The sequence below is a fragment of the Pelobates fuscus genome, chromosome 1 (genome assembly GCF_036172605.1).
Source record: "Pelobates fuscus isolate aPelFus1 chromosome 1, aPelFus1.pri, whole genome shotgun sequence".
NCBI lineage: Eukaryota > Metazoa > Chordata > Amphibia > Anura > Pelobatidae > Pelobates > Pelobates fuscus.
The window spans coordinates 314,665,436-314,688,967 of NC_086317.1; the positions used below are offsets into that span (position 1 = coordinate 314,665,436).

The 23,532-nt window shown below is 39.8% G+C and overlaps 1 protein-coding gene across 3 annotated transcripts in view; it reads right to left on the minus strand.

Annotated features, from left to right (window-relative positions):
• Positions 1-3,283: 3,283 nt before the first annotated feature.
• The window catches only part of TMEM131 (transmembrane protein 131), a 232,515-nt gene continuing 212,266 nt past the window's right edge, over positions 3,284-23,532 (minus strand). The window contains exons 33-41 of one of the 3 annotated variants that reach the window (XM_063459094.1): positions 20,380-20,510; positions 19,258-19,379; positions 18,942-19,100; positions 17,300-17,459; positions 16,678-16,796; positions 16,248-16,347; positions 11,999-12,102; positions 5,497-5,648; positions 3,284-4,377 (exon numbers count right to left, since the gene is read on the minus strand). In XM_063459094.1, coding sequence (XP_063315164.1) covers positions 4,078-4,377; positions 5,497-5,648; positions 11,999-12,102; positions 16,248-16,347; positions 16,678-16,796; positions 17,300-17,459; positions 18,942-19,100; positions 19,258-19,379; positions 20,380-20,510 — 1,347 coding nt within the window. In that variant the 3' untranslated portion in view covers positions 3,284-4,077. Of the gene's footprint in view, positions 4,378-5,496; positions 5,649-11,998; positions 12,103-16,247; positions 16,348-16,677; positions 16,797-17,299; positions 17,463-18,941; positions 19,101-19,257; positions 19,380-20,379; positions 20,511-23,532 lie in introns of all 3 variants that reach the window. The other 2 variants (XM_063459085.1, XM_063459103.1) reach the window with 2 other exon arrangements.

Genomic DNA, 23,532 nt, shown 5'->3' on the forward strand with positions numbered 1-23,532 from the left:
AAAAAAAAATATTTTACATTTAGTCTGTTTTGTTATGTAGATAAAAAATACACAGACAATACAGGTCAAGCAGTGTAAACATTGTAACACATTAGAACTATAAACCGTACAAAAACCAATGACATCAGAAGAGTACACACAGCAATTATTAATTAGTGGCTCTACCAGAGTAAAGGAGAAAAAAAAAAAAAAAGAATTAGATCACACAAGAGAAGATAATACTACACTGAACAAAATTATAAACGCAACACTTGTTTTTTCTCCCATTTTTCATGAGCTGAACTCAAAGAACTAAGACTTTTTCTATGTACACAAAAGGCCTATTTCTCACAAATATTGTTCACAAATCTGTCTAAATCTGTGTTAGTGAGCACTTCTCCTTTGCCGAGATAATCCATCCACCTCACAGGTGTGGCATATCAAGATGCTGATTAGACAGCATGATTATTGCACAGGTGTACAATGGCATGAGCACTACCCTCTTTCTACTGCTAATACCCCTCTCCCTATACAACCAAGCATGCTAGCATTTCCTGCTGTTCTATTACATTGTCTGCCTACCTTTAAGTCATCAGAAATAATCACCCCTAAATCCCTTTCCTCGGATGTTGAGGTTAGGACTATCAAATATTCTGTAGCCTGCCTTTGGGTTTTTACGTCCAAGATGCATTATCTTGCACTATCCACATTAAATGTCAGTTGCCACAACTATGACCATTTTTCTAGTTTACCTAAATCATTTGCCATTTGTCTTATCCCTCCTGGAACATCAACCCTGTTACATATCTTAGTATTATCAGCAAAAAGACATACCTTACCATCAAGACCTTCTGCAATATCATTAATAAAAATATTAAAGAGAATGGGTTCAAGTACAGATCCCTGAGGTCCCACACAAGTGACAAGACCATGCGTTGAATATACTCCACTGACTACAATTCTCTGTTGCCTGCCACTGCCGTACCCATCCAACAATATTGGAATTCAAACTTAAAGATGATAGTTGATTGATAAGCCTTCTATGTGCAACAGTGTCAAAACCCTTACTGAAATCTAGGTAAGCAATGTCTACTGCACCCCTCTGATCTATTATTTTAGTTACCCTATCAAAAAAATCAATAAGATTAGTTTGGCATGATCTCCCTGAAGTAAACCCATGTTGTCTCTGATCTTGATATCCATGTGATTTTAGATGTTCAACAATCCTATCCTGTTACATGGTTTCCATTACTTTCCCCACTACTGAAGTAAGGTTTACTGGCCTATAGTTGCCCGACTCCTTCCTACTACCTTTCTTGTGAATGGGCACAACATTCGCTAACTTCCAATCTTCTGAAACTACTCATGTTAATGATTAGTTAAATAAATCTGTTAATGGTTTTGCTAGTACACCACTAAGCTATTTTGATAACTTTGGTTGTATTCCATCAGGTCCCATTGACTTTACTTTTGAAAGTTGAAATAGAACCTCTTTCTCTGTAAACTCACATGTAACAAATTACTAATTTGCCCCTTTTCCTAACTGAGGCCCTTTCCTTCATTTCACCTGTAAATACTGAACAAAAAATATTCTTTGAGGCAGTCAGCTAGACCTTTATCCTCTTCTACACACCTTCCTTCTTTTGTTTTTAATCTAACTAATCCTTGTTTTACTTTCCTTTTCTCATTTATGTATCTAAATAAATGTTTTGTCCCCCATTTTTACTGACTCTGCTATTTTCTCTTCTGTGTGTGATTTGGAAGCTCTTATAACATGCTTAGCCTCTTTCTGTCTAATCGTATAGATCCATCTTCCTCACTCTGGTTTTTTTTTACAGTTACAAAATGCCAACTTTTTGTTTTTTACTATTTTGGCCACATCTGCGGAGTACCACAGTGGTTTCTTGAATTTTTTGCTTTTACTGACCAGCCTAATGCAATTTTCTATTGCCTTCAGCAGTGCAACTTTTAAATAATCCAATTTCTCTTGGATTCCATTTACATTGCTCCAGTCTGATCAGGACTCCTTTACACATTCTAATTTTAGAAAAGTCTGTTTTTCTACAGTCTAAAACTTTTGTTTTTGTGTGTTCGTATATTAAACCCCACTGACTTATGATCACTGGATCCTAAACTTTCACCTACAGTAATATCTGATACCAAATCTCAATTTGTTAACACTAAATCTAGTATGGCCTCTTTACGAGTTGGCTTCTCAACTACTTGTTTCAGAGACAATTCCAGTAGGGAGTTTAGAATATGTGTGCTCCTGGCACAAGCAGCTAATTTGGTTTTCCAGTTCACACCAGGAAGATTAAAGTTACCCATGATGATAACTTCCCCCTTCATCGTTATTTTAGCTATTTCCTCAACTAGTAGATTATCTAACCCTTCTATTTGTCCTGGGGGCCTATAAATCACACCTACACGAGTTACTGTATGATTACCAAATTCTAACGTAACCCAAACAGACTTATTACTTTTATTGGGCTAGATTTTATGCTATCCTTCACATACAGGGACACCCCTCCCCCTTTCTTGCCTTCATTGTCTTTTCTATATAAAAAAAGGAGTACCGTGGTATTGCTATGTCCCAGTCATTTTTCTCATTATACCATGTCTCAGCAACAGCGACTAAATCTACATTATCAGTTGCCATTATTGCCACAAGTTCAGGGATCTTATTCCCTAAACTGCGAGCATTTGTAGACATAACTCTAAGCTTATCATTTTTTATACCCGAAAAACATAGGAAATAAATAGCCTCCGATATATGTTTTATATCCCCAGGTAGCCCCCGCCACCCAGGTATTCCAAAATCATCTGCCTCTCAAAAGGCGAGATTCTTTTTAATTTTAGCACCAACTGAAGTTGGCATTTTCCGGAGATGTCTCTGATATTATTGTGACAAAAGAGTGCCTGTTAAATTTATTAGGATGCAATTACACTTTCATCTATTCTGTTTGTTTAATGAGATAAACATATCTATATGCACACACACATACATACATTGTTTGTTGTGAGGTTACCAAAGATGTAATTTATTCCAAATAAACCTTCTGTAAAAGTGAATTTCTAACCATTATTATTTTATGCTAAAATTAACAAAACACTTTAAATTGAGCAAGTGTTAAGACAGCTGACCAAACCCCGGGTGGAATAAATCTACTTAAAACTCTGACAACAATACAATAAACCCGGGTAAATATCTCAACATTGGTAGAGATGGATCATTAAATGTATGTTTTATTCCATTGCTCATCTATTACTTTTGTCATTTCAAATAAAAACACACGGACTCATATTACTGAAAAAAAGCATCTCATTTATTTTAGAGTACAACTCAAAGTTGCATGAACTGCTCAACAAATCTTGTTTTGAGCACAAGATTTTTACACTGAGCACCTTAAATTAAAATTTCATTCTGGTACTTAACCCAGCACACAAAATGGAGAGCTAGCCATCTGCCAATGCTTTGCATTCTGCCCTTGTGCCGGGATTAGCATTTTGTTCATCTGGATCAACAAATAAACAATGTCTTTAAAAATACTTAGCATTTTTCTTTAACACAAAACTGCTATTCACGTATTTTTTTTTTCTGAAAATCTAGTTTTAGAAACATAATACTGGGGCGGGGGAGCTTTAAAAAAATAAACATTCTAGTTCATATCAGAGGGTTTGATATGTAAAATTTAACCTGCAACAATTTTGTGGCACATATGCAAATGAATAAATAAATGAAGAATGGGTTTGTATTTTTTTTAATTTTTTACATTTTCTTTCAAGAAGGCTTCACAATCTTTCTCAATCTTTCTCAATGACTCTGACAAGTCACTTTAGTAGCCAATATTGCATCTATGTTTTGTTCCTTAAGTAAAAAACTTGAAAATTTTGAATTTATTATGACATTAAATGCTTCTGTCATTTTCCGCTCACTCAAAAACCTGGAACCGAGAAGAAAATAAAATAAAAGCAACAAAGGAACAAGTACTTATTAAAAATAAGAGTGAGGCATGTCCGCAAGAATCATTGGCAGATTCTGCAAAAGTAAAAACACCATGACTATATGTGGATATTTTTGTTTACTTCCTGTTCTTTTTAGTTTTCAGACGAATAATGAGAACTGGGCCAGGGATCAGAGCTTCTTCGTCCAATGGTTGGGCTCCATATTTTCCAGGGGTCATATGTTTGTGCTGCCATGGCATCAGGACTGTGAGGTGCAGCAGTTGTAGGAGAACTAGATACAGGGCACGTGTTTTCAGATCCCATTAAATCGATGCCAGGTAAGGAGGTGGCTGGAGTGGCGTATGGAAGGCTGGTGTTTGGATTACTAGACCATATGGAGCTGCCAAATGGATTTGTGGTGGACCACAAGCTGCCGGTGTTCCCAAGAATAGACTGCAATGAAATAAATGTCACATAAAATTTATGCAAACTGTGTTTAGGAAACTGGAGATATCAAAGCAAATAAAGATCTAATTTCCTATGCGCTTTCAAACCATACAATGGAACAATTGCATCTCTTTTAGTTCACCTAGGCAGTTATTTCTAAGGTCTGATATATGACAGATCACACTGTGCAACAGAATGACCTGCCGGTTACATTTTTTTGTCAATTTTTATTGAGGCACATAGCTGGCAAATTAAGTAGTACCGTGGTGATATTTATACAGAATATGCAATTCTGGGGTGTGACAGATTACTGATTATCAGCTGATGTACGGAGCACAACACAAACACAAAATGTCACTCATACTACTTGTTACATTTAGTTAAATGAAGACACCATAAAAGATAAAATAAGATAAAAATTGATTTTTACTATTAATCCTTTTCTATAAAGTCCATAATTGACGCAGGATTTGGTTCCTGGTACATCTCTGGAAGCAGGACCAAAAATGGAATCAACAACTCCAGCTTAAACTACGCACAGCAGTCATCCTCATCCTCCCTAACAAATCTTGTTCAATTATGCAGAAATAAAATGATAGCCATTCCCCTGGCAGGGGTGATAGTAAACAGCAGGAATGTTTCCATGAGTGTTATTCTTTTCAACTTTAATCAAAGGAACTCCAATGAACAAAAAAAACCAAGACAAACACAAAAACATGCTATGCAGTGATAACTAGCATTGAGAAAAACTACAAAGATTGGGTAATCTACCTTGTGACGGAAATGAAAACATAACATGAAGTAGAGATTACTGACAAGGCAAGCACAATAAGTGTAAAAAGTAGCATAAGCAGAGCAGCCCAACACAGGCAAAAATCCAAAGTACTGTACATCACTACAGAAAATAGGGAAGAAATGTGCATATGCTGCAATCTGAAAGCCTATTGGATGTGACGCATGAAGCTGGAAAAGCTGGCTCCAAGACTAAGTTGGTAATTAAACATACCATGACATTCAGTTCAACTGCAATAAACGGTGTAAAGACAGACCTCTTGAAATATCGGTTTTGTATTTCTTCAGTGTATCTAAAAACTACCCTTGAAAAGACAAGTCACTTTTACTTACAGTTGTGGAATGAGTGGGAGATCCTGTGCTGGTTGGCCATGTAGGTACAGGGTCGACTGCATGGGAATCCCAAAACGAAGCAGGTTCAATCTCACTCCATTTCTTCTTCGGTTCAGGGGCATAAGAATGGCGAGCAAACTTGCTGAAAACCTCTGCGGGGAATGATCAGATTTTTTTTAAACACACTTGATCTGAGAATGGTGAAATTTTCAACATGGTGCTCCTTAAAATACTATTTTTAAGAGCATAGAGAGGGCATGTGGATACCTTTTGCTTATTAAAGTGCATTGTAAAATAACTATATCCTTTAACAACTAAAGCTTCATATTTAATGGTTTCCTGCAAAATATATTGTACTACTTTAAAACCAAGCCCCACCCTTTATATCTTAATTTCACATGGAACCAGAACCTGGCAAGAAATCTGAACACATATCCCTGTCTCACACTGTCCGTAATGTCGACTCCAAAAACATGGCTTGAAAATGCCTAACCATCCCTGGTCCCGATAAAAATAGTAGTTGTATTTGTTTAATATATTGTCCAAGAAAAAATACAAAAAAACATTTAGGAGATAAACAAAAAGAGTTTGACCAAAAAATAGTGGATGGTACTGTATACATGTAAAATTTCACTTTTATGTATGTCCGTTAAAAAATGAGTGTCAGTTAGTATAGCAAGTAAATAACGGACACTATTGGGTGTGTGTCAAAAGTAAATAAAATATATCCATATATGGCAAACAAATATATAGAGAAGAAAAATATATAGAAAATATAAATACAAGGATACAAATATTTACAAAAAGTACTGAGTGGAAGATAGAAAAGAATATAACTATATACAAGGGAAGGAATATGTACAATAAATGTATTCAGAGGTTACCGTATATACTCTAGTATAAGCCGACACGAATATAAGCCGAGGCCCCTAATTTTACCCCACAAACTGGGAAAACTTATTGACTCAAGTATAAGACTAGGGTGGGAAATGCAGCAGCTACTGGTAAATTTCTAAATAAAATTAGATCCTAAAAAAATTATATTAATTGAATATTTATTTACAGTGTGTGTATATAATGAATGCAGTGTGTGTGTGTGTGTATGAGTGCAGTGTGTGTGAATGCAGTGTGTGTGTGTGTGTGTGTGTGTGAATGCAGTGTGTGTGTGTGTATGTGTTGCAGAGCCTTGGTGGGGGGTGGGCATTTTTTTAAAATTAATTATTATTTTAATTTTTTTGTTATATTATTATTTTTTTATTCTATTATTATTTTTGAAAATATTTTTTTTTTTTTAGATATGGTCAATTACGGTCTATAGATACATGCACAGCACCAGACACAGTTAGCAAGTGAGCCCCAACGCGCGTTTTGCAGGTAGGGCAGCTCTTCAGGGGGAGACTGACCTCGAGGTTTAAAACGGACACTGTGAAAAATCATTGGTTATGCAACCTAGCCAATTAGCAGATTGGATGGTGATTGATGGTATAGGTTAACTAAAAGGAGCCCGGAATTGTGAGCTACCCAATTGCTATTTATGAAACAAGACATCTTAGTGGTCCAAAGGTCTCAAAAGGGAGACTAATGTTATGTCCAACTATTAACCCTTTGAGTGATATGAAACCAATGTATGTTGGACTACATACGGATTACTATTAATTATTAGTATTGATAAATTATCAGGATTCCTAAAAATACCATATTAATAATAAAGAATATTTAATGTGTCTAAGAATTTGTAACGTTGTATATCTCCAAGTATATTCTTGTTTGGTGTTGAAAGATTATATATATATATATATATATATATATATATATATATATATATATATATATATATATATATATATATATATCTAGTCTGCCCAATTTTCTAAATACTTTCATTAGTCCCTGGCCTTATCTTATAGTTAGGATAGCCTTATGCATATCCCACGCATGCTTTAAACTCCTTTACTGTGTTAACCTCTACCACTTCAGCTGAAAGGATATTCCATGCATCCACTACCCTCTCAGTAAAGTAATACTTCCCGATATTTTTAAACCTTTGTCCCTCTAATTTAAGACTATGTCCTTTTGTTGTGGTAGTTTTTCTTCTTTTAAATATAGTCTCCTCCTTTACTGTGTTGATTATGTATTTAAATGTTTCTATCATATCCCCCCTGTCTCGTCTTTCCTCCAAGCTATACATGTTAAGATCCTTTAACCTTTCCTGGTAAGTTTTATCCTGCAATCTAAGGTATCAATATCCTTCTGAAGATACGGTCTCCAGTACTGCGTACAATACTCCAAGTGAGGTCTCATCAGTGTTCTGTACAATGGCATGTGCACTTCCCTCTTTCTACTGCCAATACCTCTCCCTATAAGCAAAATCTGCATACCAGTCAAGCCATAATACTTGCTTTTCCCACAGAAATCACAGATTTGCAGTGATGTTACTACCACAAAGGATTCTGGGTGGGCAAATGCAAATTAGTTAAACAAAGTATCACATTTTTTGCCTCATTCCATTTTAAACACGGATTCCTTTGAGTCTGTGTTTGCTGTATACAACAGCTTTGAAACACAACTTAGGGAAAGATGCAAAGCTAGTGAACCACTCATGGACAGCTGTTTCATTGTTAATGCAAATCATCAGTATGGTTAAATGTTTGTGACTTTTAACCCCTTAAGGACAGAGCTTCGGAAGCTTGTCTTTCACTTTGTGACAACGGCATTTTTTGCTGTTTGCGTTCAACTGCAATTTGCATTTGACTAATTTATTGCACCGACGCATATTATATACAGTTTTTTAAAGGACAGAAAGGGCTTTCATTTGATGTAACATATATATATATATATATATATATACATGCTTATTTATTATAAAAAAAATACAGAAAAATGCAAAAAAAATGAAAAATTTTGATTTTTTTTTTTTACAGTTTTTGCAATAATAATGTGTGCCTAATTAGTGCAGGTTAAGGAAAGTAATTAAAAATAAATTCATTTAGTTGTTCTGATTTACAGAATATATAATGTGTCTGGGATTTTGAGTTTTTTTGGTAGTTACAGGTCACAAAGCACAAGGAGTAAAATAAACTTTTAATATGGAGCGATTTTAGAATTTGGTATGTTTGTCTTGTAAGCCTAATAGCCATAAAAGAAAACAAAATTGCCACACAAAAGTATATATTTATATAAAGTAGACACCACAGGCTATTTACCTAAGGTTGTTTTGACACTTTCTACGTAGCCATTTTACCGCCAACCTCTGCTAAATATTGGAGTAAAATTGTGTTTTTTGGGGGTTTTCGCACACAAACTTATAACAAAGAACTTCTCATGTGTATTTTGTAAAGTTGGTGTGTGCTATTCCTGTACAAAGTTTTATTATGTGTTCAGTTACTTCTGCTGAGTACAACGGTACCCCCATTGTATGTCTTTGGCACTATTTCGTGAAGCTACAGTGCCATTTAGGAGACCTGTCCTTTTCAGTATTCACAGTAGAATTTTGAGAGACGGATTTAATGAGCCTATGCTTCCATTTGGGGTATTATAACAGTTTGACTGTTCAAAAAACCCCCACAAAGGCCTACCATTTGTAAAAGTAGACACTCCAGGGTATCTCATAAGGTGCATATTGTGCCTTAACATGGCCCCATTTATTTACCATTACATGCCAAAGTATGTGGTAAAAAATAATTTTGTGCATTTTTTTACATACGGATTGCATTTTTGCTGGGCATTTTGTATATTTCATATGTGCCACTAAGTTCAAACCCCCCAAATTATGCTCAGCTAAGTCTTCTGAGTAAAAGGACACCCCATTGTATGTCTATGGCACTATTTCGTGAAGCTACAGTGCCATATAGGAGACCAAGCCATATCAGTTTTTACCGAACTTTGAATTTTGACGCCGGGCCTAAGTGCAATTTCCAAGCATCTTCGCAGGTTTTAAATTTAAACTACCCCACAAAGGCCTACCATTTCTTAAAGTAGACACCCCAGGGTATTTCAAAAGGCATATTTTGAACCTTAGCGTGGGATCATTTTTCCGCTAGCGTGTACCAGGTGTAGTGGTAATAAGCGTTTTTTTTCTGCCTTTTTGACACACAAAGTGAGTTTGCACAGTATATTTTGCAAACCATATGTGTACTACCACTGTATAATACTTCATATGTTGCTCAGCTATGTCTGCTGAGTACAAAAATACCCCCGTATGTACCTTTGCCAGGTATATGTGGACATCGGAGGGGCACATTTGGGACACAGCCATTCCATTTTTTTTCCCAACTTTCAATTTTTACGCTGTGCCCATGTCCCATTTTAGAGTATTTTACCAGGCTATATAATCCAAATACCCCATAAAGCCATACCATTTCTTAAAGAAGACATCCCAGGGTATTTCAACAGGCATATTTTGAACCTTAGCGTGGGATCATTTTTCCGCTAGCTTGTACCAGGTGTAGTGGTAATGAGCGTTATTAAATGTATTTTTTTACTTTTTAAAACTTTTTTTACTTTTTAAAACTATTTTTTAAACTTTTGTTTTGCTTATTAATTTTTTTAAAGTTTCCTAAACTTTCGTAAAACTTTTTTTTACAGATTTGACATTTTTCTAAGCTTTTTTTTTACGTTAACCCCTAACTAGCAGTAAGCAGCACTAACAGTAAATTCCCCATTTTCCCATAACTCCCACCCACCCCAGCTAACAAAATATTTAATTATACAATATTTAAATTAGTTAATTAAATAAATTTAACCCCTGAGGGTTAAAAAATAAATAAAAGTTAATCGTCAGGGGTTAAAAAAAAATTAGATCACAGTATAATACTGTGATCTGTATTTTGATCACTGTAGGCAGTGATCGACTGGCAGGTAAAGGGTTTATTTTTTTAAATTTTTTACTTAAACGTTATTAAAACTTTTTTTAACTTAATTTTTTAACTTTTTAAAGCTTATTTTTAAACTTTTTTTAACGTTAACCCCTAGTTAGCCTAATACTAAATCCCCCAATTCCCCACTAACTTCCACCCTCCCCAGCTAGCTAAATTTATAACTTTAAAATATTTAAATTAATTAATAAAATAAATTTAACCCCTGAGGGTTAAAAAAATATAATAATTAACCCTCAGGGGTTAAAAAAAAAATCAGATCATAGTAAAATGTAATCCCTGCCAATTGATCACTGTAGTCAGTGATCAATTGGCAGGGAAGGGGTTAATTTTATATTAAAATGGGTAAAGGGGGGGTAAAGGGGGGTGGGATTTTAATTAAACTTAAATTTAAATTTAATTAAACTATTTTTTTAACACCAGGGGGCAGGATCAACACTGATCCGTCTCCCTGCACTTCACACTGAACCCGGAAGTGCAGGGAGGCGGAGGTGAGTATAGAGAGCACATGTGCCCGCTCTGGCATGCTGTCAGAGCGGGCACATGTACTTGGGCAGCCGGATCCGGTGCTCCCGGTCTGCCTCTAATGCAGAGGCAGACCGGAGCACCATTAACCCCACGATCGCGGCGATCTCGGGTTAATTTTAACAGGTGACGGACGAGGTCCGTCACTCGTCTTAAGGGGTTAACACTATAGGGTCAGGAATACATGTTTGTGTTCCTGACCCTATAGTGATCCTTTAAATAAATAATTTTTGTGGTACTACAATTAATGAATGAGTTGGTTTTCACCAATGCCTGTTTGATTTGATTTTGCCACATTTGTTGGTGTAATAAATGTACACGCCTTACAATGGCTGCATTTGAAGGTCCCTTTTGTTGCCGTTAGCCAGGTTGTTTCCGTGTTCGTTATTTCCAGATGACTATGTACTAATGGGTCACGAAGATTTTGGGATCTACGGGCAGTTAGAGCAGGGTACTTGGTTCTTGGATTCCTGAAGTATTTGATTGTGTGTTAGGATTGGCCAGTGTTTTTTTAGGATATCTGTCATAGTAGACCAACCTCTATAGTAAGTCGCAATACATCTTTACGTTCTTCCCTAACTTGGGAAGAACGTAAAGACCTCAAAGAACTGAAAGAAGCAGAAAATGTTATAATCAAACCAGCGGATAAGGGGAGTAACATAATGCTATTACAACAAGAAAAATATATAGAGATGTGCATGACACATCTTAAGGATCGTCAATGTTACCAACAGCTACCTAGTGACCCCACTACCACTACTACCGTGGCAATACTTGACCGTTATTACGGTCATAAATAAGACTGAAATTTTACATACAGTACCATCCACTATTGTTTTGTTCAGGCTATCTTCTTTTTGATTATCTCAAAAATCTCATTGGGTTCATGCCTGTCACTTGCCCTCAGACCACTCAACACTTAACTCCCACCCCTCTAAATACAAACAATTAGGATGTCAACTGTTTTGTGAGAGGGAAGGAGTAAAAATAAACAGTCATTGGGAATATATATCTATATTTTGATTAATGCCAGACAGGGTATCATAGTGCAAACATTTAACACATTTAAAAGAAAAAAAAGTTTCACTTTGAAATGTACTGACCTCCTGTCAAGTTGAAAGAGTTGCTGGATCCAAATGCAGAAAACGAATTGAGTGCAGCATAGTCAGGGCTGTTAGGACTACTGAGAGGACTCCATAAGCCAGAGCTACAAATGGATATGAAAAAGAAAAATCACATTGTTATCGAATCAAATACCATCATATATTCTAAGAACAGCTACCTAATGTTAGTAATAGAAACCCGAATAGAGACATATAATATTACTAACAGAATTCCCAAATACTTTTTAACTAGTTAATGCAAACATTACAGCATAAATAGGCAAATTATTTTCATTTGGTGTCCTTGTGAAAATGTGATGCATTTAGAACTGAACTTGCATACCAAATGGGTCAGAAAACATATGGATTGCCACATGGCTGGTTTAGTGTATTAGTTCATATGCTTCCATTTGGTTGCTGCTATTAACTCCAAACACAAGCACTCATCACACTCCAAACAGAACTATTAATTTACCGTATATACTCGAGTATAAGCCGACCCGAATATAAGCCGAGGCCCCTAATTTTTCCCCAAAAAACTGGGAAAACTTATTGACTCGAGTATAAGACTAGGGTGGGAAATGCAGCAGCTACTGGTAAATTTCTAAATAAAATTAGATCCTAAAAAAAATATATTAATTGAATATTTATTTACAGTGTGTGTATAAAGAATGCAGTGTGTGTGTATGAGTGCAGCGTGTGTATGAGTGCAGCGTGTGTGTGTATGAATGCAGCGTGTGTGTGTATGAATGCAGCGTGTGTGTGTATGAATGCAGCGTGTGTGTGTATGAGTGCAGTGTGTGTGTATGAGTGCAGTGTGTGTATGAATGCAGTGTGTGCAGGGCCGGTGCAAGGATATTTGTCCCCCCCCATATGTCCTGACCTCCCCTCCTCCTCCCTCAGTGGTCCTTACCTCCCCACCCCCGTGTTCCTTCACCCCCCTCCCCCAGTGGTCCTGACTCACCCCTCCCCTAGTGGTCCTTACCCTCCCCTCCCCTAGTGGTCCTTACTTCCCCCTCCCCTCCCCTAGTGGTCCTTACTTCCCCCTCCCCTCCCCTCCCCTAGTGGTCCTTACTTCCCCCTCCCCTCCCCTAGTGGTCCTTACTTCCCCCTCCCCTCCCCTAGTGGTCCTTACTTCCCCCCCTCCCTCCCATAGTGGTCCTTATCCCCCCCTCCCTCCCATAGTGTTGCTTTTCTCCCCCCCTCCCTCCCATAGTGGTCCTTATCCCCCCCTCCCTCCCATAGTGGTCCTTATCCCACCCCCTCCCTCCCATAGTGGTCCTTATCCCACCCCCTCCCTTCCATAGTGGTCCTTATCCCCCCCCTCCCTTCCATAGTGGTCCTTATCCCCCCCCTCCCTCCCATAGTGGTCCTTACCCCCCCCCTCCCTCCCATAGCGGTCCTTATACCCCCCCCCTCCCTCCCATAGCGGTCCTTATACCCCCCCTCCCTCCCATAGTGGTCCTTATCCCACCCCCTCCCTCCCATAGTGGTCCTTATACCCCCCTCCCTCCCATAGTGGTCCTTATCCCCCCCCCTCCCTCCCATAGTGGTCCTTATCCCCCCCCTCCCTCCCATAGCGGTCCTTATACCCCCCCTCCCATAGCGGTCCTTATACCCCCCCCTCCCTCCCATAGTGGTCCTTATCCCACCCCCTCCCTCCCATAGTGGTCCTTATCCCCCCCCTCCCTCCCATAGTGGTCCTTATCCCCCCCTCCCTCCCATAGCGGTCCTTATACCCCCCCTCCCTCCCACAGTGGTCCTTATACCCCCTTTTTTTTTTTTATTATTATTTTTTATTATTATTTCTTATTTTATTTTATTTTTATTTATTTTTCGCCCCCCCTCCCTGCTTGATACATGGCAGGGAGGGGGGCTCTCCTTCCCTGGTGGTCCAGTGGCAGTTCAGTGGGGGGGGAGAGGGGGGCTGGCAGAGCTGTAACTTACCTGTTCTGCAGCTCCTGTCAGCTCTCTCCTCCTCTGCGCCGTCCGTGCAGCTCCTTCTATCAGCTCACACTGTAAGTCTCGCGAGAGCCGCGGCTCTCGCGAGACTTACACTGGGAGCTGACCGAGGTGCTGACCGGACGGCGCGGAGGAGGAGAGAGCTGACAGGAGCTGCAGAACAGGTAAGTACAGCTCTGCCAGCCCCCCTCTCCCCCCAGTCTGTATTATGGCAATGCAAATTGCCATAATACAGACCTTGACTCGAGTATAAGCCGAGTTGGGGTTTTTCAGCCCAAAAAATGGGCTGAAAAACTCGGCTTATACTCGAGTATATACGGTACATCACAAAAGATACATCAAAAAGAACATTCCAAGAGCCGTAACCACCACGTGACAATTCTACACAATATGTAAAACCATTTTTCTCGCAGAAATAACTGCAGAAAGGTTTTGGTGCCAGATTAGAAATGGATATAAACATAGAACTTTCCATGTGTTAATGGCAGCTTAAAGGGACACTATAGTCACCTGAACAACTTTAGCTTAATGAAGCAGTTTTGGTGTATAGAACATGCCCATGCAGCCTCACTGCTCAATCCTCTGCCATTTAGGAGTTAAATCCCTTTGTTTATGAACCCTAGTCACACCTGACTTGCAAAGCCTTCCATAAACACTTCCTGTAAAAAGAGCCCTATTTAGGCTTTCTTTATTGCAAGTTCTGTTTAATTAAGATTTTCTTATCCCCTGATAATATAGGGACTGTTCCCCCTACATAGGGTCACTTGGCAGATATGGATTGACACCTGTCCTCAGGGACCCTGATACACACTGACAGAGCAGAATAGGGACTGTTCCCCCTACATAGGGTCACTTGGCAGATATGGATTGACACCTGTCCTCAGGGACCCTGATACACACTGACACAGAGCAGAATAGGGACTGTTCCTCCTACATAGGGTCACTTAATAGCTTGCTAGACCCTGCAAGAGCCTCCTGTATGTGATTAAAGTTAAATTTAGAGATTGAGATACAATAATTTAAGGTAAATTACATCTGTTTGAAAGTTAAACCAGTTTTTTTTTCATGTCAATCATAGCCAGGGGAGGTGTGGCTAGGGCTGCATAAACAGAAACAAAGTGATTTAACTCCTAAATGACAGTGAATTGAGCAGTGAAATTGCAGGGGAATGATCTATACACTAAAACTGCTTTATTTAGCTAAAGTAATTTAGGTCACTATAGTGTTCCTTTAAGTGTTAGAATCAATGTGCTGTAACTGCCAAAATGTATATCTCTTGTAACTGAGGAAGCAAACTGGTGTGTATAGATATACCGGTAAGAAGGTGCTTGGCTGAGGCTAATGATAGTCGACATTCCCTTAACCACTACAATGTTTAAGCATGGCTGTGCATTAAACATATGATTTTAGTGCTGGTTTCTTCTTCTCTATTTCCAACTTCTACAATCAAACATATCTTCATTTGTGATCATGGTTACTGGGTATCACAGCAATCACATCCCTAGAATCATAATCAGGGTTATTCACTAAAGTGAGAATTCAACGTGAACTTGAAATTTAAGGTCAAAATCGCGTAACTGGAAAAATTCTTGAAGTCACATATGCTTCCAGTTTGGCTACTTTCACTTAAAATTTTACATATTTCCTGTGAGGCTGGGCTCCCCAGGCAGTCAGCAAGAGGTAAATCCACCAATCTCTGGTATGTGCGGGAGTGTGAAATGAATTCTAACCTTTGACTGTCTGTGATGTCAGCTAATCTCTACAATGCTGTTGATGTCTCTCTCCCCCCTTCCCCCCCCCCCCCCCCCCCCAACATTTCAAATGGACAAAAAGGGACAGTTAATTTTAGGGGTTTAAGTAGGCCTGTGGCTGTTCTGAGACGTTTTAGGTGACTTACTTATAATTTATACACCTAAAATGTAATATAGACCAAAAACAATGCATCTTACTTATATAGACTGATTTCTAAACATATCTATTGTGAGTATTATTGTTGTGGAGCTCTGTTAAACGCTGAGACAGACCAACAATGTAGAGTGTCTAGAACAGAGATACATTAGGTTTGGAAAGAGGGGCCGAGGAATTCAGCCCCAAAATAGGGACTGTCCCTTCAAAATAGAGACAGTTGGGAGGAATAGTTAAGCAGTATATTGCTTGCATTATAAAGTAAAAGCTATTGGTCAACAGAATCAGGAACCTTGCATTAGGAAAGAGTATAAGTCATACAACTAAAAGATACATTCTACCAGTAAACCAAATTTTAACTATGCACAGTTAATATTCTTACCTATCAGAGCCATCACTGTCAAGGGAGGTTGGGTGAGACACACCAATGCTGTTTGTGTTGTCAGATTTAGCAGCAGATGTTTTAGCCAATCCACTACCACCTATTATGCAAAAAAAACCAAACAATTAGATTCAACATAAAAATGCAAAATACACTACAGTCTCATAAATAAAAAAAAATGACAGATGATGTGTATTTTGTATGATTACAGTTTGGTAACTTAGGTTGAAGACTTTTAATGACTTCAAAACACTTGCATGTTATAACAGAGATTTGTAATTAACTCGTGAAAGTGAAGTTGCAGTGGTTCATTGATCTTGAAATTTGTTGGCATGACATCAACTTAGCACATGATAAGATTAATATGTGCAATGTGAATGCAGCATGCATCTAATTCAGCCACATCACTATCAGGTTACTATCAGGTTACCTGGGTTCTTGTCATATCCAGCAGCTACAGCAGCAAAGGTAGGGTTGCCATTCCTTCCAGGTAAGGAGGTTGCTTTAGTCAACTTGTGTTTGGTATTGGAAGGATTGCTTCTGACATCGCTAAAAGGAACAAACATGTATTACATAAACTAAAAAACAAACAAACAGAAAAACATTCTGATAATATAGTCAAAACTTACTTATTTAAAAGGCACAATATAGGCACCCAGACCACTTCATCTCATTGAAATGTTCTGAGTACCCTGTTCCTGTCCCCTTAATCCTGCAATCTAAAACTCTGCAGTTTCAGAAAACTGCAATGTTTATATTGCAGGGTTAAAACTGCCTCTAAGTGCTGTCTACCAGATAAAACACCAAAATATCAAAAACAGCTGTGTAGATCAGTGGTTTTGCAACCTTTTTAGGACCAATGCACACTTCAATAAGAGAAAATGTTTTAAATCTTGACTAACTGGTTCTTATTGTTTGTGAGATGGGGATTACAATTCTAATGTTGATATGTTATATAAAAACAACAACACCTCCCCCCCACAATATAATCATAAAACGATTTAACAATTGCAATTCAGCCTATTGCAGATGCTTTGAACTGTTCTACTTACTTGTTGTAAGTGCTGTTCACAATGCTGCTGTAGCTGCCTCTCGGCACAAAACCTGCTGTTGGAGGTGGGGACCGAGAGGTAGGAGCTGGTGAGGTTTGCCGTTGTTTTAAGAAGTCATCTGCATTGAGGGTTTGCACTGATAATTTGTAAAGACTGTCTGCTGCTAAAATAAAAGGGTGCAAGAATAAATATATGCACATTCCAAGCCTTTCACAAAGGAAAACTCTACAGTTTATTTATTTTTTTATTGACACAATAAACACTATCCCTTCCCTCAAGAGAATATTTTAAGTGTAATAAATTTTGTACTACAAACATATGTAATTGCAGACATGACATAACATAACTGGTGAGTCTAAAAAGGACAATTCTTGGAAGAATGCAAAGACTTTACAAAGATAATGGGAGCACAGATTGATGACAAGACTGCTCTGGGAAGTGTTTAGTTATAATGAATAAAAGCTCAAAAGGGAAATAACATGTTATAGCTTGTTAACATGACAAAGCCCCTACAGAGTCCATGGATTGCAGACATCATCAGAAGGAAGCAGAAGTGGCTGTGCACATTACTATATATGCACTTATTTCTATAGTACACATCCTCTAAAATGCTAGTCAGCTTGACTTCTAAATTGCACCACTTGTTGATGGCAGTCGATATGTTCTAAAGGTGCTCCTCTTATCTGATCTTTTATGGTAAACATATCTTTAAGAACTTGAAAGTGTACTTGTGCAGTTCAATATCAATTTGAAAACATGCATTTGAATATAAACCTATTGAGAAAACATACATGCTACCCAGATATCAATCAAATGCTGTGCAGGAAGGGACAACAGATAATGTTATTAAAGGCAGGCAAAGAACACAAAGTGTATGTAAAAGGATGATGTGCCACTGTAGCAGCCAGTGGAAGAAAGATGAAAACAGAAACAAGACGGGGTGCAGCTCCAGCATTTTTAGTCAGTAGGTCATTGAAAGCATAAAGTTAAGGCCATCAGAACTACCAGCGAAAACAAGTATGTTTTTGGCCAACTTCAGAGAAGAGGGTATGATTTATGGAGAGACTATACCAACTGGATGGGTCAATGGGTCATGGAGAGATACGTAGTGAGAATGACAACTCTGGAGTGGCATGAGGTTTTAATTTACAAGGTTAAAAGGTGTCCAGTTTCTCTTGATCAATTTTATGAAATTGCTCCAATATGCAACACCTCATATCTTCACTTAATTTTCGTGACACGTACTGATAAGATTAATATTGCATGAAGTCTTTGTTCATGCAAATTTGATATTCAGGTTTTTTTCCCCCCTGCACAGGGAAAAGAACAAAAGAATATAGTGCTCCTTCCAGAAAGGTGATGACCGATTGCAAATATGTTGGAATGATAGCCAGCAGAAATACTAGCATGAATTTCTCTCCTGTAGTACTGTTACATTCCCCTGTGGCCAACTGTGATGAGCATATGTGTAGTTAAATATCTGATAGAAGCCTACTATTGACTACTGTTATGTAACTTAAGGAGACATATGCTTCATAGCTTTAAGAACAAATAGGAAGGATCCATACACAAGACACAAAAGTAGGCTAGTAATAAAATACACAGTCTAAAAGACAGCCTAAAGATGAACTGACATACTCACAGCTGCCTGACTTGTGAATTGGCACACAGTCCCACTCTGGTGGTGGGGAATCTTTTTCTCCTTCTGAACTGCTGGTATTGCCTAGTTCCTGACCAGTACGACTAGGGAGAAATTTCGCCAGCACAGATTGTCTGTTGTCCACTAACTTATTGGTCGTACCTGCACAAAACATTAACATGCTAAGCTTAGTAAGTGGCTTACACACTGCTCATACACAACCATGCATTGCACAATGAATGATAGCGGTTAGTAGATTCACACTAAGGAGAAGCAGCTAAAACAAAACAAAAAAGAAAAAAACCCCAAAGCAATATACCTCTTGTTTTCTGCACATGTCTAGGCTTTGATCCATTTACTAAACTGTGCTGCACGGAATGTTTGGAGAAGCTTTTCCTTTGTTTGTTTTCCAATGGTGTGGTATATGGCAACTCCAATGAGCTTTAGAAAGAAAGACATTTCCATCACTGATTGCTTACCTAAATTACATACCGCAAGGAAGCAAATGACACGTTCTATAATGGACAAATGCTCATCAAAAGATACCTATTCAGTATTATACATTATAGAAAGCAGTGGATGGGTGAAATCTTATGAGCCGCTAAGTCAGGTCAGTACATATACAATACAAATGCTTGGTTTAACTGTTGTACATTATAGGTTTTTTATTAGAGAGAAAAAAATATTGAATGTTACCTATGTATAGTAAACTCCACCCTCTCTCTCCTCACCTCCAGAAAATAAATATGTTTAACCTACCTTTAATTCCCTGCCACTCCAGACACGGCTGCCACTCCTCCCTGGCTGATGATTCCAGCCAATCCAATGCTTCTCAATCAAGGAGCAGTGAGGGGCTGCTGCACATGTGCAGCAAGTCGCTAACCAGCATCTCCTCGTAGAGATGCATTTCAATGGGAACCGTTTGGTGTCTCCATGAAAGTGGGTCCTGCAGTCTTTGCACAACCGCAACCAGGAAGCCCCTCTAGTTGCTGTCAGAGGGCAAGGCACTAGAGGTGGCATTAGGCAGAAATGCAAACACTGCTTTTTCTCAGTGAAGGCAGTGTTTGCACAGATGCAGTCACTATGCCCGAGAACCACTTTGTTATACTATATAGGTACTGGTGCTTATACGGTCCTTTTAAAGTCCTGACACATATCCATAATCAGGGTATGTGAGCACTTATATTTCCCCAGTTCGGTCAAATATGGTATATCTGCATGTATGTTAATATTCAGGACTGCTTGAAATACACTAAGACGTATATCACAGTGATTCATATTTTGGATGAATACATCGAAAGTTTATTTTCAGCTTCTGTGAAGAGTAGGATACACATGTAATTTCTGCTTTATTCAACAAAATCAATTTTTTACAGTACATAGTATGGACAATAAAAGTGATATGAATACCAATTTAAACAGAAAAAAAAATGAATCTCACCTTGGTTTAACCTCTGGCACATTTTCCTTTTTATTGTTAACCAGTAGTTTCTTGTTTTTCTGCTTCACTTTAAACATTTCATTCTCTACCTTTTCAGGTGTGGTTTGTTTTCCTTTTAGTTTTTCTGGCTCCTGCACAAGAAAGAAAAATATATATATATATTTATATTTTTAATATCCAGGGGTGATTTTACTATTCAGCTGGAAGAGCTCATACAGGTAACCCAAAATATGTCTGCTGCGATACATAACAGTGATCTGTTAAGTTGAGTTTGATTCAAACGCCTATTAATAGTACTAATGTTAGCTATGCTTTAAATCCACGAGCTATGACATGCAAGAATATATCCTTATTACAATTTGGTTGATAGTTAACAGCTCTGCGTACTAACTTGTGTTTCAGCAATATACAGTATATATAACGGAATACATGGTAATGTTATATGTGATATTACCCAACCAGAAACACTTCAACATTTTAAAGACACAATTTGATGCACAATTTTAAATAAGTACTAAAGGTGGGGAAAAAAATGGAACAGACTTATAGTGCACTTACTTTATTATTATTATTATTATTATAATTTTTTTTTTTTTTTTTTTTTTTTAAAGTGCTGTGTGCTCAAATGTTTAAAGTATTACTCAACCACCATGGGCAATTCAGTGATTTGACATACAATTTTCTTTCTCGGAGGCAGAGAATTTGCAAGGGGAAGATAGCTTTTCCCTTTCTTGCTGGCTCTGATTACACGCATGCGCTCTGAGCCGGCAAAATGGTCCAATCACTGGCTTCTCTATGAGAAGCCTGTGATTGAACTGCGTGAGTGAAGGGATGATGTCACAGCTTTGCCCTGTGCTGAATGAGGGCCCATCGACATAGATATGTACCATCAGGGGCCTAATCGACCTCTTCTGCATTTTAAAAGGGGGGGCAATTAAGTGAGAGCCGGTCATTTACACCCAGTGGGTGTCTGTATTTACATGTTGCATCATCCTGTGCATGTCAGAGTGTCTGCTTAACTATGTGTGCGTGTCTGCGCGTCTTTACATCTTCATGTGTGTCCGTGTGTGTGTGTGTGTGTGTATCTGCAACTCTTTACATCTGCAAGTGTGTCAGTGTGTGTAACTGCACGTCAGTATCTGTATATATGTTAATTACACACATATACATATACACATACGCCCAGGGCAGGGGGGAGACGCCCAGGGCAGGGAGCGCCCAGAGGCAGAGGAGACGCAGGGAGCGCCCGGAGGCAGAGGAGACACGCAGGGAGCGCCCGGAGGCAGAGGAGACACGCAGGGAGCGCCCGGAGGCAGAGGAGACACGCAGGGAGTGCCCGGAGGCAGAGGAGACGCAGGGAGCACCCGGAGGCAGAGGAGACGCAGGGAGCGCCCGGAGGCAGAGGAGACGCAGGGAGCGCCTGGGGCAGAGAAAAACTTCTAATTTGAAACAACAGCAACTATATTAATTACAAACATTTTAAAAGGGGGGGCTGGGACCAAGTGAGAGCCGGTCATTTACACCCAGTGGGTGTCTGTATTTACATGTTGCATCATCCTGTGCATGTCAGAGTGTCTGCGTAACTATGTGTGCGTGTCTGCGCGTCTTTACATCTTCATGTGTGTCCGTGTGTGTGTGTGTGTGTGTGTGTGTATCTGCAACTCTTTACATCTGCAAGTGTGTCAGTGTGTGTAACTGCACGTCAGTATCTGTATATATGTTAATTACACACATATACATATACACATACGCCCAGGGCAGGGGGGAGACGCCCAGGGCAGGGAGCGCCCGGAGGCAGAGGAGACGCAGGGAGCGCCCGGAGGCAGAGGAGACGCAGGGAGCGCCTGGAGGCAGAGGAGACGCAGGGAGCGCCCGGAGGCAGAGGAGACGCAGGGAGCGCCCGGAGGCAGAGGAGACGCAGGGAGCGCCTGGGGCAGAGAAAAACTTCTAATTTGAAACAACAGCAACTATATTAATTACAAACATTTTAAAAGGGGGGGCTGGGACCAAGTGAGAGCCGGTCATTTACACCCAGTGGGTGTCTGTATTTACATGTTGCATCATCCTGTGCATGTCAGAGTGTCTGCGTAACTATGTGTGCGTGTCTGCGCGTCTTTACATCTTCATGTGTGTCCGTGTGTGTGTGTGTGTATCTGCAACTCTTTACATCTGCAAGTGTGTCAGTGTGTGTAACTGCACGTCAGTATCTGTATATATGTTAATTACACACATATACATATACACATACGCCCAGGGCAGGGGGGAGACGCCCAGGGCAGGGAGCGCCCGGAGGCAGAGGAGACACGCAGGGAGCGCCCGGAGGCAGAGGAGACACGCAGGGAGCGCCCGGAGGCAGAGGAGACACGCAGGGAGCGCCCGGAGGCAGAGGAGACACGCAGGGAGCGCCCGGAGGCAGAGGAGACACGCAGGGAGCGCCCGGAGGCAGAGGAGACACGCAGGGAGCGCCCGGAGGCAGAGGAGACACGCAGGGAGCGCCCGGAGGCAGAGGAGACACGCAGGGAGCGCCCGGAGGCAGAGGAGACACGCAGGGAGCGCCCGGAGGCAGAGGAGACACGCAGGGAGCGCCCGGAGGCAGAGGAGACACGCAGGGAGCGCCCGGAGGCAGAGGAGACACGCAGGGAGCGCCCGGAGGCAGAGGAGACACGCAGGGAGCCCCCGGAGGCAGAGGAGACACGCAGGGAGCGCCCGGAGGCAGAGGAGACACGCAGGGAGCGCCCGGAGGCAGAGGAGACACGCAGGGAGCGCCCGGAGGCAGAGGAGACACGCAGGGAGCGCCCGGAGGCAGAGGAGACACGCAGGGAGCGCCCGGAGGCAGAGGAGACGCAGGGAGCGCCCGGAGGCAGAGGAGACGCAGGGAGCGCCCGGAGGCAGAGGAGACGCAGGGAGCGCCCGGGGCAGAGAAAAACTTCTAATTTGAAACAACAGCAACTATATTAATTACAAACATTACCCTAATATAGGATTTATAGAATTGGGCTACCAAGAGGTACACAAGTAAAAAAAGGTTGGGAACAATTGGTCTAGAGGGTTTGTGGAGTAAGATTTTCCTTGAAAATGTGATGCAATATTTATCAATACATGTAAGTGGTGGGGAGGTATTTATAAAAACCTTTGTAATGTTCCAAAAAAAAA